The sequence below is a fragment of the Gasterosteus aculeatus genome, chromosome 6, assembly GCF_964276395.1.
Source record: "Gasterosteus aculeatus chromosome 6, fGasAcu3.hap1.1, whole genome shotgun sequence".
In the NCBI taxonomy this organism is placed as follows: Eukaryota; Metazoa; Chordata; class Actinopteri; order Perciformes; family Gasterosteidae; genus Gasterosteus; species Gasterosteus aculeatus.
In genome coordinates this window covers 11,350,434-11,367,324 of record NC_135693.1, presented here as the reverse complement: position 1 = coordinate 11,367,324, position 16,891 = coordinate 11,350,434, and the positions used below count along the sequence as shown (strand labels likewise).

The window sequence follows — 16,891 nt, the reverse complement described above, 5'->3', positions numbered from 1 at the left end:
CATTTTGAAATGGATTGTGTATTTTATTACACTTTTTCTGAGTCAAAATACAGGTGAACAATAACAGATGTAAATTATTCATCATTCCGCACTGCGTGATACTGTGACTGCATGTCCCAGAAGGCTGGGAGGCTTTCCCTGAGCTTTAACTTTATTAGGACTGTTTGATCAGAGATTTAAATATAAAGTAGAAAAGGGTTTTAAAAATGTCTACTTATTCTGTACTGTGATAAAAGTAAACAATGACATAGCAGAAATGATCACTTTTGAGGTATCTGTTTTGTTATTTGTCATGATTGCACATCACCGATTCACATGGTATTTCTGGCTATCGCGTTGAGAGTGCGGACCTTGCTCACATCTGCCACCTTCAGACCGTACTCTGGTGCTGAGAAAGAAGCTCCCATTGTCACACATGTGTTCCTGCACATAGAAACATACAGAGACAACAAAAAGGTTTGTCTTTAAGTTGTAGTCCTTATAGTTCAGGAAACCTTTCAATGTATTAAAGGAACAATCATTCCTACCTGAACTTCATGACGGAATCCCTGCTGGAACGGGCTGAGCAGTGAAACTCTTGAGCCCCCGTACCTTCCAAAATCCTCTGCAAGTTCCTTTCAGTGATTCCTCCTCCTGTTTAAAAAAAACAATAACAACAAACAACAAAAAACAGAAACGTCATTTACAGGGAAAATGTGAAAGGTACTGACCTGGCATGATGGCAATCCTCCCTTTCGCCTGTTGAGTGGAAAGAAAAGGCGGAAAGTGGGACAGAAGAATGGCATAAAGAAAGAGATACAAGTTTGTCAGCCTAAGACAAAGCAGCACAGACAAATAGCCCTATTTTAAATAACCCCATTTTCAAATGCTTGAATGGAAATAGGTACATATCATTTATACACACCTGATCAATGAGCTGCTTAATAAGAGGAAGTCCCTCCAAAGCAGAGTTCTCACAGCCACTTGTCAGAAGACGCTGGAACCCCAATGACACCAGAGTCTCCAGGGCGGCCACTGGGTCATGCACCATGTCGAAAGCTGCAGAAGAATCAATAACAGTTCAAAAACATCAGCTCATAAGTCTTTGGAGCCACTGATAAATCACTCAAAAGGGCGTTAGTATTGCTTTTCTACTGAAGCTTTAAATCTGCATTTGACTGTTTGGGAGTGTTACCTCGGTGGAAGGTGATAGGCAAATGTTGAGCAGCAGCTGGTAAGCAAAAAATGACAATAACAAAAATACATGAATCATACAAAACCTCAAACGAGCAAATCAGTTGCAGTATAAAAACATTCTGAAGGCTTTACCTCTTTTCTGAGCCTACACACCAACTATGTTCATTCAAATTCTCTATGAGACTAAATCCTTTAAGGTATTCCATATTGTGTTTTGTGAGGCATTGCCATTGAAATGATTTTTGTTATGGATTATTTCCACAGTATATTTATCTTTCTGACTTGCATTTTGTTTCTCTTGAAAAAGTTTCACTGTCAACATAAGTCAAGCAAACCTAGTGACAAATTATTAGACACACCAGGATGATGGCATCTACTACATAAAATAAATTGTATTTTGTTGTTGTTTTTCATGGAAACTGCAGAGGTCAAAAGCCTCAGCGACACTTAAGGTAATAAAAGAAGTTTAGCTTCGCAGAATTGTGGTCACCCTGAAAAAGTATGTGAAGTCACCCACTTAGCTTCTTTGGGGGAACTGTACTTCATGCATTAAGTGAGAATCTTGTTTTGTTTTTTTGTTAGTTTAGCGCCTCGTCCAAGACGAGGAGGAGTACAGGGCATACCCAGAAACTCCATACAGCGCTCGGCGTCAACCCGCCCGTCCTCAGTCAGGGCGCCCAGGACGAGCCCGTCCGCCCCGTGCGTCTTCATCAGCTCTATGTCCTTCTTCATCACCTCCACTTCCTGGTCGGAGTACAGGAAGTCCCCCCCACGAGGCCGCACCATCACGTAGACTGGGATTTTGACACACTGCTTCACTACATGCAGCAGACCTGTGACAAATGAATGAAGCTTTGGGTGGTTGTCCGTGCACGTCTGGTCCCAGCATATACCCAAGAGTTTAGAGTATGTTGAGAAATGAACTGAACTGACCCTGACTTGGAGTGAGTCCACCCTCCAGCAGACTAGAACACAGTTCAAGTCGACCTGCACCTGAAAAGATAAACCATGATCATACCGCACCTGAGGACTTAAAAAAAGACGAATGCCCATTTGATACAAGATACATTTTATTTTTGACTGCAACTATTCCACACACAAATGCATGTATTGGATCTTCAGCAAGTAAAGTGGTGATTAGACAATGCTCACTACACGTTACCGACCTCCTCGTTCAGCATTTACAGCAGACTCCACGGAGTCCACACACGCCTCCATCAAAAAACCTCCCATCCTCACAGTGCGACAGACAAAGATTAATCGTTTTTGTATTTGCTAAAACAGGCTAAAAAGTACACGACCCCTGAGCTAAAGGAAAATAAAAGACACCGAAAACAACTAACGTTATCAGTCAAATTCCGCTTCCTATCGATGTTGTTTGGGCGACGGACTTTGGCCAACAACAACGGTTCAGCGTTTTCCGGTGAGTTTCATTTCTACCACAGGGTGTAGCGGGAGAACGGTGCTACACTGCTGATACTGCACTGTGGGATTAGAAGGAGGAAGCTAACCGCTCATGGGGGATACGCTAAGACACAAAACTCCCGTCCGTCGATATTAACGTTTAGAAAATATGTAGTGGAACATATTCTTGTTCATGTTTGTTGGGTATTGTGTTTCTCGTTCAATAAATACAAAAAATAAAATCATGCTTTTATTCTTCTTCAGCTTTCGTTGTGACGTCAGCAGGTCAGAGTTGAACCGTCGGTTAGGAAACATACTTTTGTAACGTAACCACCCATAACATCCAGCTCCGCCTAACGTAACAGCTTTTCCCTCGGCTTCAGCTTCCAATGCAGCACCAGTCCACTGCCTGCTGACCGACAGAGCTTACGACATGTTACTTTCATCATTACGGACCAGCATCTTTTGCAGTTGCAGAAGTGCTGGAAAAAGCTTTCAACAGAGCGGCGTGAGTATAAAGCTAACGCTACATGCTAACATTGCCTTACTAACGTTAGCTAGAGGATCGACTGGAAGAGGTCAGACACCGCACTGCACGCAATGTTATGACACGATATGTCAGACATATTTGACAAGCTAACACCCGGCTCACGTTTGGGTTGTTTTCATAGTTTTTTGTAGCGCTAAGTTAGCTCTGACATTGGAAGTTACCCGGCCATTTGATAACGATTGCTTACGTTAATGTTATTGGTTTTAACTTCACCGGCAAATGTTCGTGAATGTCCCTCATTCAAACTCCGACGTAACGTTTAAGTGAACTGCTACATGTACGTCAGAGCTTGGTAATAAATCCATATTATGCCTTTTTCTACATCTAAAACGTATGATTCGGAATTTCTACTGGTTATCTAAGTGAGTGAGGTAACGGGATTGTGTCCCTTCATACATTACATTACAAGTCATTTAGCAGCTTTTCAAAAGTAATAGTTGTATCTTTGGTAGTTCCAAAGCAACTTACATTACACTTTAAACCCATGGCTTTTTTCACATTTTTGCCTGGGGAGCAATTAGGGGTTAGGTGTCTTGCTCAGGGACACTTCGACATGGAACATGGGGCAGCCTGGAATCGAACCACCAACTTTGTGCTTCCCAGCACACCTTCTCTAACCCCTGCGCCACGACGACCCCAACATCAAGCTCTTTATGTATTCAGTATCTCATGCAATGTCCCGGGAATCAAAAGGCCCCTTTAAGGGTGTCCATTCTTCAAAGAAGACATCACGTTTTAGCTCATCTCAGACTTGTTGGCCATGTTTCATAACACTGATGGGAACTGGGGAAACCACTTAAACCAAACAAGCTCACCTTTGCTTAAGATAATTGAATCTTTTGGAATTAGTACTTCTCCAGTGTAGTAACAAGACATATTTATTTTTTCCCCCATTCATAGCATCATCGGGGTCCACAGCTACGACAATGGCTCGTGAAGAGAGGGCAGAGCACCATCACAGTAGAGGCGGGGGCCTCCTCCTCCTCGCCGGCCGCCGTCCCAAACGCATCCACAAACCGCACACTAGGCCGCTGGTTACTGGGCTGCAGCGGGCTGGTGGTTGGGGCCGTTGTCCTGGGTGGTGTCACAAGGTAAAGGGATTGGAAAGTGAAGCGTGTTTGTTAAATGGTCTTTCTTTGCATTGAAGTGCTGTTGATATGTACTTGCTTTTGTTTTAATCAGGCTAACAGAATCTGGGCTGTCGATGGTGGACTGGCATCTGGTGAGAGAGATGAGGCCACCTCAGACAAAAGCAGAGTGGGAGGCCGAGTTTTCCAAGTACCAACAGTTCCCTGAATTCAAAATGTAAGGTCCCGACCATTTCTGTTTGCCTCGTCAAGACACTTTTATCAGGACCGTTTAAAGGCCACATATCACAAAATATTTAGAAATTGCTTGATGTGTCTTGATTCAAAAATCAACATATTTTTTATTCACATATTACAAGACACGTCAAAACGCTTCAAAACTACATTTTAGTCTGCAAAGTTTTGAAATGTCACCAGCAGTGGTTCTGAACACTGAACAAAAACAGGCCTATATTTTCATTTAGTAAGCGCACAGCTTTCCCAAATAATTAGTTGAAAGAAACTCTGACATGTTGTAAACAAAAGTATTGATTGGATCCTTAGTTTTGAAGTTAAAAAGGGATCCTAAATTCTCAAACTTGGCTGAAGAGGATGCCGTTAATAATGATCCTTGTGGTATTTGGACCAAAGTAGGTTTTAGCGATTTCATTCAAACCACATAGAACCATATCCACTTGTGGTAAAAGGACATAATATGGCTCCTTTAAGTTATCTGTTCTCATTGTTTTTTTCCCAGAATGAACCATGACATGACTTTGCCAGAGTTTAAGTTCATCTTCTACATGGAGTGGGGTCATCGTATGTGGGGAAGGCTGGTTGGACTTGCGTACGTCCTCCCCACCGTTTATTTCTGGAGGAAAGGATACTTCACTCGCTCCATGAAGGGAAAAGTTCTTGGGCTTTGCGGGTTTGTTTTCTTCCAGGTAAGAATCAATGCAGCTGCTTGAATGGAAGAGGATTGTAGGAAGTTCCTCCTTTCTGTACCTCACTCACTTTAGCCGTCAGTCGACTTGTATGCGTATTAAAACAACATAAAAATATAATTTTGTGTGTGTGTGGGACATCTTAGGGCCTTTTGGGGTGGTACATGGTAAAAAGCGGTCTGGAGGATAAGCCGGAGTCACATGACATCCCGCGGGTCAGCCAGTACCGTCTGAGTGCTCACCTTGGCTCCGCCCTGTTGCTTTACTGCGCCAGTCTCTGGACAGGACTCACGATGCTGCTGCCTGCACACAAGGTACTGAGGCAGGCACCTTTGGATGAAATCGGTCAACAATACGCACTTAACCTCGACCTGCTTGAGCAAATATCACCCAGTTTGTCAAGTTTTTATTTTTCCTGACGGCACCTCTTTCACAGCTTGCAGAAACCAAACACATCACGCAGCTCCGGAGGTTTGCTAAGGGTACCGGCGGACTCGTCTTCCTCACTGCTCTTTCAGGTGCTGTTCTTGTCAATGCCACGTCATAAAATAACACCATAAAATATATAGTAATAGAAGTGCTTTCAGTTTCAAGACTACTTGAGGATGCAAGTTGATGCTTAACTAGTTGAAGAATATACTCTGAAATGAAAAGATCTTGTATTATCTAATATAATGTTGCAGACGGTTATTGTAATATAAATAAATGTAGTCTTTTTATGTACCTATGTATATATTTTGAAACATAAAAAACTGCTTTTAAATAGGTGCTTTTGTTGCTGGTTTGGATGCTGGTCTGGTGTACAACTCCTTCCCTAAAATGGGAGAGCGGTGGATCCCGGACGATCTGCTGGCTTTCTCCCCAGCCCTCAAGAATGTCTTTGAAAATCCCACGACTGTGCAGTTCGACCACAGAATTCTGGTGTGTTTATTCTTCTAAAAATAAAAATATCTTCTTGGTAAATTTCTAACCTTTTCCACTCAGTAGTTTGAGGGGCAGAATGAGGTTGTTGATGATTTGCTGCATTTACTTTTTTCCAGGCAATTTCTACTATGACTGCAATTACAGGCCTGTATCTGTTCTCGCGGAGGATGCTGCTGCCCAGGAGGGCGAAGGTCGCCATCAGCCTCCTCACGGCCATGGCCTATGGACAGGTAGGCTGCCGTCATGCCAGGAACACGTAAACTCGGCCCATTACTCCTCAGTGTAACTGAGCTCCCTGCGTTTGTGCTCCTCAGGTTGCCCTCGGTATCAGCACCTTGTTACTGTATGTGCCCACTCCACTGGCAGCAGTTCACCAGTCTGGATCCGTAGCTCTTCTCTCACTGGCCATTTGGGTTCTGGCAGAGCTCCGCAAGATGCCCAAGTAAATGCCTACTGGTTTATAGACGAAGCCAATCCCTTCCAGCCACACCTCAAGCCTCTAATAGCCAGCCGTCGCTTTGTGATTAAGGTCCTCAGAAAACTGAAAAAAACAGGGCATTAAAAATGTAGAAATGTTTTAACATTTGACTGCAGAATTACGTTGAAGCATCTCTCCTGTAGTGCTGCAATTTAGTCCTCATGTGGTGACATTGAATTATCTCAGGACTGTTATTAAAGCAGTGCTGATAATTACAAGAAGCTGAAGCTGTCAGTGAAGGACTGTCTGAAGCATGTTATCATCAGAAGACGACACGCTAATGGGATGTGTTTTGTTTAGCAAGGAATCAAACACACACGGAAAAGAGGCGCATTTAAAGTTTCAATCCCGCTTTGATAAAACTGCCACAGGATTTGAGTGTAAATGTACGGGTTATAAATTTGGTTTACAGCTAGCCAAAATATCTTAACTTAGCCTTGTGTTTGGCCATCCACAGGCTGTTAGTTGAATCCGATGCGGCTGTTGGGATTAAGTGTAAAATAATGTATATTTAAGTTATAAACCATTTTTCGCGGATCTGAGGTATAACTATTTTAATTTTCTGTGTGGAATTGTACTGCTAAAGGCGCTGTCCTTTAATAAAATTATATACCATTTCACAATTCAAATTTCAGTCCATTTTTGCATAGTAACTGAATTTTATTGTCTCTGTACAAAATATACACTTTATTTAGCTAACTAGACAGTCAGTACAACAAGTTAGTAGGAGTTCAACACACAGTACATGCGGGTTTAGACAGGTTTACTTGTGATCAGGAATAGAAGATTAAAAAAAACTATTGGCAAGGAACAATCAGAGCCAAACCACTTTTTACCCAGGGGGAAAAAAAACAGAACAGAAAATGTCCAGATTAGAAGTGCATATTTTGATCAGGGCTTTAACGCACCCTGTACTGTGCTGAGACGATTTAGAGGTGGAATGAGTCGAGGGCTGCTGTTAGGTGGTAGAGAACATTATTGCCATTGTCAGCCTGTCTGCATTTAAACAATTTTACTTGCACCATTGTAGTTAGAAAAAATGCTATGTTTATTTAATAAGGACAAATTTACTCTGACCGCAGGATAACTTCATTTCAATTAACAAATTCTTCAAAGGTCGGGGTTTGCAACATAAAACTACACTTCAGTTTGGTCAATGTGTAGGTGAACCCCATCGTCACTGTGCTAAAGGATATCCTCATATCTCTGATTGCCCCTTGCCCGACATCCTACACAGCATCTCCCCCTCTTACCCACAGTTGGGTCAAATATCTTAACTCGGAGTGGCTTTATGTACCTCTTTATTTTTAAGTTCTCTTTGGTGTTACAGAGAGGGAGAACACTGCATGGGGGGGCATAAAAAACTCAATTAAACCATGTCTTTCTCACAAACCGTGCGCACGCACACACACACACACACACGCCTCTTTAAATTGAATGATCCTAATTAAATGGGACCAGGGTTTTCATTTTTTAAATTTTCTTAAGTGGTAGAACCTGCTACAGCCACAGGACCGCTCCAATTACAAGAAGTTCACGAATACAATCTGAAATCTAACACATTTCCCTTGAATGTACATCGATAGACTAGTACGACTGTGTTATGCCTGTCCTGTGTTGAAAGAAGCACAAATGGGCAAAAACGGCTCCTCAACCACTATCGCAGTCCCGTCTTTTTAATGCTGAAGATCACTCGAAAATGTACAACAGTCAGTAGACCCCTACAGCTAAGACGGTAATCGTTTAGAAGGCTCGGAATTATTCTACCAAAATCCCATGAATGGAGGTTGGTGTTGTACTATCAGACTCTTACACAAGTAAGTTGGATAACAACTCTTGTTACACATGCACACACGTACACAAAGGGTGAGGCACCTGTGAATGACTAGGAACAGCGGACAGGCAAACATATGTTGGAGTATCTCTGTAAATACATAATTGGATATTAGTGACATCATCATGCGATATTGTAATCTGTTCCGGATGGAAAACAACACGGTTGAGCATCCATCTGTAAAAATCACCTCAATTAGTCAGCTTCTTTGAGTGTCTTTCTCGCTCCACAAGAGGGTGGTAAATATCTACTTTAATGACCACCAGCAGTCCCCTGGTGGGGGGAGGGGGGGGTGTTACCCACATTCTCAAGAGTCAGGATCAGATTCACCAATCCAGATGTCTGCCACCGCTGGAAACAATGAGTTAGAAGGTTTGGAGGCAACTTGCTTCCTCTGAGTTCAGCTATTACGAGCTGGGATAGTTCCTCCATCCATAATGGCAATAAATAAAAGTTAGTCAAATCAAACCGGTGGGTGAGCTTGCATGTGACCGTTCACGTGAGGCCGTCTGTGCCTTTTGGGTGAAAATGAGGTTCTGCATGATGAGGACAGGGCTCGGGGGAACTCTTTTGTCGCTTGGAGAAATGTCATTGGGGCTCCTGGTACCCTGAAGGCTCACAGCTCTCGACACACACACACACACACACACACACACACACACACACACACACACACACACACACACACACACACACACACACACACACACACACACACACACACACACACACACACACACACACACACACACACACACACACACACACACACACACACACACACCCCTCCAGTGTTCTTTTACACAAGAAGTTCCCGTTCCAGGTGCCTAGATGACGTTGTCAAACAGCTGCATGGACTGCATGATGTTCTCATCCTAGGCAGAGATGAGGGGTTTGGGTGTCATTTTCTTCCCATGTTTTATCCCAAGGATTCAACATTTGGGAAAGTGAGAATTAAAAGTTATAATAGGCAATCTACCTAGCTCACTTTATGAACATTTTATTTCTTTTTTGTTTTAACAAAATGCAAGTAAAATTGTGAATTTACAAAAGTTATTTGGTGCCAGGGACCAAAAATCCTTATCCAGTCTTATTATTGTTATCTTATAATGAGCTAGTTCATCTGCTCGTGGCTGCTTACTTAATGCAAAGACAAGGAATTGGTGTCAATCTTCTCATCTAATTCTATGCAAGAATGCAAATAAGCAAATCGCTAATTAACTTCATTTCCGCCCCACCTTTTTGCACGACTCAATGAACTCTTCTATAGTGACAACCCCGTCTTTATTCCGGTCCATTTTCTGAAAAAAATGCAGCAGTCAAATTACTGAAATGACTTTTGTACATAACTTCTAACAATACTTTTTCTATCTGATCACAATCATAATTGAGGCTTTAATATAAACTGAAGATTGTTGACCTGGAAGAAGCTCTCCACGTGTTCCCTCGGAATATCATCCTGCATAGTGGGGTATGTGTACTTCCCCATCATGTCATAGATGGACTTCATGATGTCAAACATCTCCTGGAAGGTGAAGAACAAAATACTACTTAGGTTGTAGTCATTCAGAGAACAGTGTAACATCTGTGTGTGTGTGTGTGTTACCTCTTTGGTGATACAGCCATCTTTGTTCAGGTCATAGAGGTTGAATGCCCAGTTCAATCTGTCATTAATGGTCCCTCTCAAGATGATAGACAAGCCAAATACAAAGTCCTTAGATAGAAGGGGAACCAGTAACTATTGTTATTGTTTTGGCATTAAACCTGAACACAGTAAATGCAGTCAAATCTTCATCAAAGTGATTCTCTGTTGGCATTTTTGCCCGAGTACATACAGTTTGTGGATAAAGTCATGGTGGCAGATTTAACTGGAGCACACATTTTCTCTTATTTCTAAAATGCTGATATAAGAATGGTGCTCACCTCGAAGCTAACTGAGCCGTTCTTGTTAGTGTCGAAGGCTTCAAACAGGAAATGTGCATACATACTTGAATCTGCAAAGGTAAAGACTTACAGTAACCCGAGTGCCCTCGAAACATGAAGCAAAGTCTTTGAGCGGCTCGGATTAGTAGCCAGCTAAATATAGCGAATATTAGAAGAATACTTTCAGATTCAACATGAGGCCAGTGGTTAACATTTCATCAACCTAAGTGTTATGAAAATATCATGCACTGTGGTTCAGCACAGAACATTTATAATGAGCTCATTGTGCTCATTTTATCACAATGACAAAAAGTTCCATGTGTACGTCTACATAATAAATGCTGTTATCTGAAAACATTCTGAAGACAGAAAGAATGGTGTAATTAAAGCATCCCTGACACAGTTGGGGCTTTTTTCCAGTTCAGCAGTACAATTTGAAAACTCACCTCCCTGTGGAAAGAATTGGGAGTAAATGGTCTTAAAATTCTCCTCATTCACCACACCACAGGGGCACTCCTAGGACACAAATGGGAAAATAGAAGAACCCATTAGTTCCCACCTAAACTAAAGTATACAATTGGACTCCAAAAATAGCATATCTAGAACCAGACGTCTTTTGTTTGCTCTTTTGTGCTGCAGTCTGCCTCGTCCCTCTCCTCTGCAGCCCGACCTACATTTTTGAAGCCCCTGTAGAGGACCTGCAGCTCCTTCTTGGTGAACTTAGTCTGCTCCTCCAGCTTGTCCATGCTTTCCGGGCGATGACACACGGTGGATAACTCAAAGTCATCTTCCACGCTGTCTGTGTGAGGGAAAGACACACTAATAAAAATGGGCGTTTATCAGCACCGCACCGACCTCCCGGGAAGCTGTGACGAGGCCCACACACGCTAATGAAGTCACTGCGCTGATATTGAGCTCATCCTACAGTGCAAGTGCATATAAACTAAAGTCCTTGTTCAAAACCATATCATCATTTCGCATTTCTTGTCTGAAAAGATTAGGTACACTGGGGAGAGGAGGTTTAACATGATGAAAATAGTAAAGAAGCTTTGGAGGTCCGTCCATTAACAAATATTCATCATTCAAGCGGTTTCTCCCAGAAATACCTCTCTACACACACACACACACACACACACACACACACAGGCAGACGTTGAGTGTGTTCCTGTGTGTTGTCTACACCAAATGTATTGCCGACTTTGGTGTAAAACAACTGCATCCAAAATCCAGAGCTCAGAGTTGTTGGGAGGAAGAAGGAATGTGTAGAGAGTGAAGGAGCACTTGCGTTCACTGATCGAGGGGGGAGCCTCGGGCGTGCAGCATGGCAGCAGCTTGAGGAAACGCTGCTTTATGGTTTTTTTGGTTTGGCTGGTGGAAGTATTACCTGTAATCACCAACCATAGCACAAAAAGGTTAAACACACACACACACACACACACGCGCGCGCCAGGTCTGCAAATTGATTTCTGCTTTCACACACGCACATGCCTGGAATAACCGTTAACACACTCCATGCAACGGACAGATGCAACCACAGACGGACTCATGCCGTTTAGACAAATTGGAGTTCGGCGACTCAGCTATGGGAGACCATGAATACCGCTTACAATGGTGGATATTACACAACAGCATCACAGTGTGACTAGAGACACACAGTTTCCTCCATCAGACGGGCAACTGTATAAAAAAACAAACAGTTGAGCATCAATCTAAAACACAATTAAAACTCCAAATCACAATCCACTGGAGGGCATAAGTTCACTTTAGAATACAATTTCACAGACAGTTGTGCTGCAAAAACTAACCTCTGGCCATCAGTCTACCACCACACCGGCTCATCTCAAATCACACTTCAAGATGCCTGTCTCGACATGTTTCACAGAGTGGTAATGAAAATCTCATCGGGGAAGTAAAACACATTCACACACAAGAACCCTTGTTCTTACTCTCGCTTAGTTTCCATGGTAACAGTCCCCTCAACTCTTTCAGCAGGACCCAAGCAGTATGAGGGATGAAGACCACGGTGGGGTGACAAACAATAGAACCAGTACAGAGTGTCTAGGCCCTGTGAGGTGTCACCACGTCGTCCTCAGGGACTCACACCGCGGCTCGGCAGCACGTGCAGCCAGAACAGGAAGATCACAGTGCCCGATGGGCACTAAATGATTACAACCAACCTGGGGGATTTCATCTCCTAACTGACCTTTTCTCTATTTCCCTGATATTTCTATGCATACACATTGGTTGATATGGAAGTTGTTTGTACCAACAGAACACCGGTGGGAAACTGTCCTTTGCTGTAAACAAGTAGGTTACTGCGCTCATTACACCATTGAAGTAACATGTGATCACTTTGTTTTCAGGCCTTTGGAGTTAAAATTGTCTTTTGAGTGGCGGTGACAATGACACCAAAGTAGCAAGAAAAGTATAAAGAAATACTAGAGTGTACTCCTCATCAGCCAGGGGAAAGAAGCCATCTGGATTAAGACTTGTTGTTCCGGGTCCGTACCCCCTTATTTGAATGCACTTATCGAAAGTCGCTTTGGATAAAAGCGTATACGCTGAATGAAAAATGTAAATGTAAATGTACATTTCACCCGGCATGACCTGTAGTGATTATGCAATCAAGCGTTCAATAGATTCCCTCAGGCTTCACTGACAACCCATCACAGCTCTTAAGGAATTGGAAAAGCAGCTCTATTATTAGCTGGATGGCAACACTTTTTTTGGCAATATCCCGTAACTTTTGAAGAAGCTCTGCGTCTCATAAACTCAAGAGATCTGAGGATCACAAAGCACAGAGAAACTGTCAACTAAAGTGAAGGCAGCACACATATTATAGTGAAACAATCTACTGTAGATCCAACACTGAATCTTCCAGCTATCTCTAGGCCCTGTGAATGATGAGAGATGCAACCTTAACAACTGATCCGTTTTTTTACAAATATTGGGCTAAAATTAGAACCGATCCTGTCACACATACGTCCACATCATAGTTTATTTTTCATCTTCACTGGGTGTTCACATCATAGTCTATTCATCTCCACTGCATGTTCACTAACTCTCCTGTCATTTCAGATCCTCCCACCTCGTCACCTGATTTCCTGCACCTGGTTCTCCTCACCCTCACCTGTGGTGCCTTCCCTCGTCAGTCACTCACTATTTAAGTCAGTCACATTCTGTTGCTCACTGCCAGATTGTCTTGTGTGTTCTACCAAGTTTTCCAGCGTTTCCCGAAGCCATCCTGTTTTTCTCGATTCCGACCTCGTCTGTTCCTCGACCCCGATTTACCTGCCTGCCCCGTTTTTGGATTTGTCTGCCTGTCTGTGTGCCCTCCTGGTTCTGACCCTGCCTGTCCTCGTCTACGGATTACCTGCCTGCCCCTCTGGACTTGTTTGCCTCCTGACGGATCTCCCGGTTTTGACCCTGCCTGAACCTTGATTAAAACCCTCCTGTCTTGTCCATCGTGTACGAGTCGTGCATTTGGGTTCTCCCGTACTCCGGTATCAGTAACCGTGTCAGTACAATCTGGCCAAACATGAACCCAGCCGACCAAGAACGTACCGAGCCCGAAACCCCGAATCCAAGCAACATGTTGCAGCGCCATGAGCAGCAGCTCCACTTCATGGCTGAGGCCATGCAGTCTATGTCGGCCCGCCATGAGAGCAGCATGGAGTCCCTCCGCGACCACCTGCGGAACCTCGCCGTGGTGACGCGTACTCCGGACGTCACCCCCGCTGCTGCCCAAGCACCCACCTCCGCTCCAATGTCCGACGCACGTCTTCCTCCACCCGAGCGTTGTTCCGGCGCTCCCGGTTCCTGTCGACCGTTCCTGGTACAGTGTTCGCTCGCCTTCGAGCTCCAGCCGTCCGCGTTTCCCACCGAGAGGTCCCGGGTAGCGTACATTGTTTCCTTGCTCACAGGGAGAGCAAGGGATTGGGGAACGGCCGAATGGGCTAAACAGACTTCTATCTGTTCCTCCGTCGCGTCGTTTTCCGAGGCGATGCAGAGGGTTTTTGACCATGCCACTCCCGGACGAGAGGCGGCCCGGGGACTGTTTGGTCTGCAGCAGGGAATACGATCCGTTTCCGACTATTCCATTGACTTTCACACCATGGCAGCGGAGAGTGACTGGAACCAAGCCTCGCTTCGCGATGCCTTCTACCACGGATTATCCAGCCGAGTAAAGGACGAATTGGCAGCTCGGGATCTCCCTGCTGGTTTAGACGAGCTGGTCGCCCTCGCCATTCGGATCGACGGTCGTCTGCGGGAGCGGAGAAGAGAGAGGGTCGCTTGCGCAGCTTCAGGATCACCGCCGCGCCAGTGGCCGGAACCGCGACGGGCACCAACCGAGGGTGGACCTTCTGAGTCTATCGCGGGGCCAGAGGCAATGCAGCTGGGACGGGCTCGACTCGCTCCGGCTGAAAGGCACCGCCGCCTGCAGGCCAACCAATGCATGTACTGCGGTCAAAGCGGTCATTATGTGAACGCTTGTCCAGTAAAAGACAGGGCTCACCAGTCAACCAGAGGGCGCTGGTGAGCCGGGAAGTTAGATTAGAAATGCCCTCTCGACCCCAAATCCATGCCCAGTTGTTTTTCCAGGATAAGAGCTACACTGTTCCGGTTCTGATTGACTCGGGTGCAGACGCCAATCTCCTCGACCAAGACCTGGCCTTCAAGATGGGGATTGAGCAAATCGCTTTGGAAAGACCCATCCGGGCCACGGCGTTGGACGGTCGGCTACTCTGCAGGGTGACTCATCAAACCACCCCGCTGCGCTTGGAGATGTCAGGTAACCACAGTGAAGCACTCACCTTTCATGTACTTCATGCACCTCAACAACCAGTCATTTTGGGGTTTCCATGGCTTAGGAGGCATAATCCGCACATTGACTGGGCTACTGGGACTATATTTGGGTGGAGTCCTCACTGTCACGCGGTTTGTTTAAAGCCGGCGTCTGCCATTAGCCGCTCCGTGTCTCCTGAGTCCCCAGATCTCACGGGCGTACCCGAGGATTACCACGATGTAAAGGAGGTGTTCAACAAGGCTCGGGCCACCTCACTACCGCCTCACCGCCCGTACGATTGTGCTATAGACCTCCTTCCGGGCACCTCGCCCCCAAGAGGGCGACTATTCTCTCTGTCGGCCCCTGAGACTAGGACTATGGAGAAGTACATCAGCGACTCCTTGGCTGCCGGTCTCATTAGACCGTCGTCATCCCCGGCCGGCGCGGGGTTCTTTTTTGTGAGCAAGAAGGACGGATCCCTGCGACCTTGTATTGATTACCGGGGACTCAATAACATCACCATCAAAAACAGGTATCCACTTCCACTCATCTCATCTGCTTTTGAGTTGCTACAAGGGGCAACCGTATTTTCCAAACTAGATCTACGCAACGCTTATCATTTGGTCAGGATCAGAGAGGGGGATGAGTGGAAGACGGCCTTCAACACTCCCAGTGGACATTATGAATATTTGGTCATGCCATTTGGCCTCACTAATGCCCCAGCTGTTTTCCAGGGGCTGGTAAACGACGTTCTCCGCGATCTGCTCAATGTCTGTGTTTTTGTCTATCTGGACGATATTTTGATTTTTTCCAAGTCTACACAGGAGCATGTGATACATGTACGGCAAGTCCTCAAGAGACTCCTTGAGAATCACCTCTTCGTTAAGGCAGAGAAATGCAGTTTCCACACCTCGGAAGTATCTTTTCTGGGCTTCGTCATCAAAGCCGGCAATATTCAGATGGACCCTGCGAAGACCAGGGCGGTGGCAGACTGGCCCCAACCCTCCACCCGCAAAGAACTGCAGCGTTTTTTGGGCTTCGCCAATTTCTATCGGCGGTTCATTCGGAACTACAGTGCTGTGGCTGCTCCTCTCACCGCTCTAACCTCCCCACAAGTGCCCTTTCAGTGGACCTCGGTAGCGGCCAGGGCATTCGGGGAATTGAAAACACGTTTTACCTCTGCCCCTATCCTTGTTTTCCCAGACCCTGCTCGCCAGTTTGTGGTGGAGGTGGATGCGTCGGACACCGGTGTAGGAGCAGTTCTCTCGCAGCGGTCGTCTACAGATCAGAAGGTTCATCCATGCGCCTTCTTCTCCCGGAAACTGTCTGCCACGGAGAGGAACTATGACATCGGGGATCGGGAGTTATTGGCGGTAAAGCTTGCACTGGAGGAGTGGAGACACTGGCTGGAGGGAGCTGACCAGCCGTTTATGGTATGGACTGACCACAAAAACTTAGAGTACATTCGCTCTGCCAAGCGGTTGAACTCCAGACAGGCAAGGTGGGCTCTATTTTTTAACCGTTTCGAGTTTACTCTAACTTACCGGCCGGGCACGAAGAATGCCAAACCTGATGCCCTGTCCCGTCAGTACCAGTCCAGGAGCTGCGTTCAGAGTCCGGAGAACATTCTCCCCCCTGAATGTGTTGTTGGGGCAGTGGCCTGGGAGGTGGAAGAGGAAGTAAAACAGTCTCATACAGCGCAACCGGCACCGAGTGCCTGCCCCGATAACCTTCTGTTTGTCCCAGCGAATCTGCGCTCAAAGGTCCTGCAGTGGGGTCACTCTTCCCGCCTGGCTTGTCACCCG

The 16,891-nt window shown here is 45.3% G+C and overlaps 3 protein-coding genes across 7 annotated transcripts in view; 1 reads left to right on the top strand and 2 right to left on the bottom strand.

Annotated features, from left to right (window-relative positions):
• Positions 1 to 2: 2 nt before the first annotated feature.
• On the bottom strand, positions 3 to 2,662 carry cutc (cutC copper transporter homolog (E. coli)). Of its 2 annotated transcripts, XM_040177686.2 has the most exons (8): positions 2,343 to 2,662; positions 2,110 to 2,169; positions 1,800 to 2,009; positions 1,175 to 1,210; positions 905 to 1,038; positions 711 to 738; positions 528 to 633; positions 3 to 423 (listed from the first exon to the last, which is right to left on the bottom strand). In XM_040177686.2, exons 1-8 carry the CDS (start codon positions 2,407 to 2,409, stop codon positions 312 to 314), a joined length of 753 nt encoding a protein of 250 aa, XP_040033620.2. In that variant the 5' UTR covers positions 2,410 to 2,662; the 3' UTR covers positions 3 to 311. The 2 variants fall into 2 exon arrangements, with proteins under 2 accessions (XP_040033620.2, XP_040033621.2); XM_040177687.2 differs by lacking the exon at positions 711 to 738.
• Positions 2,646 to 7,166, top strand: cox15 (cytochrome c oxidase assembly factor COX15). The gene is made up of 9 exons (XM_040177685.2): positions 2,646 to 3,088; positions 4,031 to 4,221; positions 4,313 to 4,435; positions 4,955 to 5,141; positions 5,288 to 5,455; positions 5,578 to 5,659; positions 5,908 to 6,062; positions 6,182 to 6,295; positions 6,380 to 7,166. Exons 1-9 carry the CDS (start codon positions 3,014 to 3,016, stop codon positions 6,509 to 6,511), a joined length of 1,227 nt encoding a protein of 408 aa, XP_040033619.1. The 5' UTR covers positions 2,646 to 3,013; the 3' UTR covers positions 6,512 to 7,166.
• A 16-nt stretch (positions 7,167 to 7,182) lies between these two features.
• The window catches only part of LOC120820195 (A-type potassium channel modulatory protein KCNIP2), a 56,341-nt gene continuing 46,632 nt past the window's right edge, over positions 7,183 to 16,891 (bottom strand). For 3 of the 4 annotated variants that reach the window (XM_040177693.2, XM_040177692.2, XM_078105002.1), the window contains exons 2-8: positions 10,975 to 11,099; positions 10,747 to 10,816; positions 10,301 to 10,371; positions 9,984 to 10,091; positions 9,798 to 9,902; positions 9,616 to 9,678; positions 7,183 to 9,252 (exon numbers count right to left, since the gene is read on the bottom strand). In XM_040177693.2, coding sequence (XP_040033627.1) covers positions 9,205 to 9,252; positions 9,616 to 9,678; positions 9,798 to 9,902; positions 9,984 to 10,091; positions 10,301 to 10,371; positions 10,747 to 10,816; positions 10,975 to 11,099 — 590 coding nt within the window. In that variant the 3' untranslated portion in view covers positions 7,183 to 9,204. Of the gene's footprint in view, positions 9,253 to 9,615; positions 9,679 to 9,797; positions 9,903 to 9,983; positions 10,092 to 10,300; positions 10,372 to 10,746; positions 10,817 to 10,974; positions 11,100 to 11,581; positions 11,685 to 16,891 lie in introns of all 4 variants that reach the window. The other variant, XM_078105001.1, reaches the window with a different exon arrangement.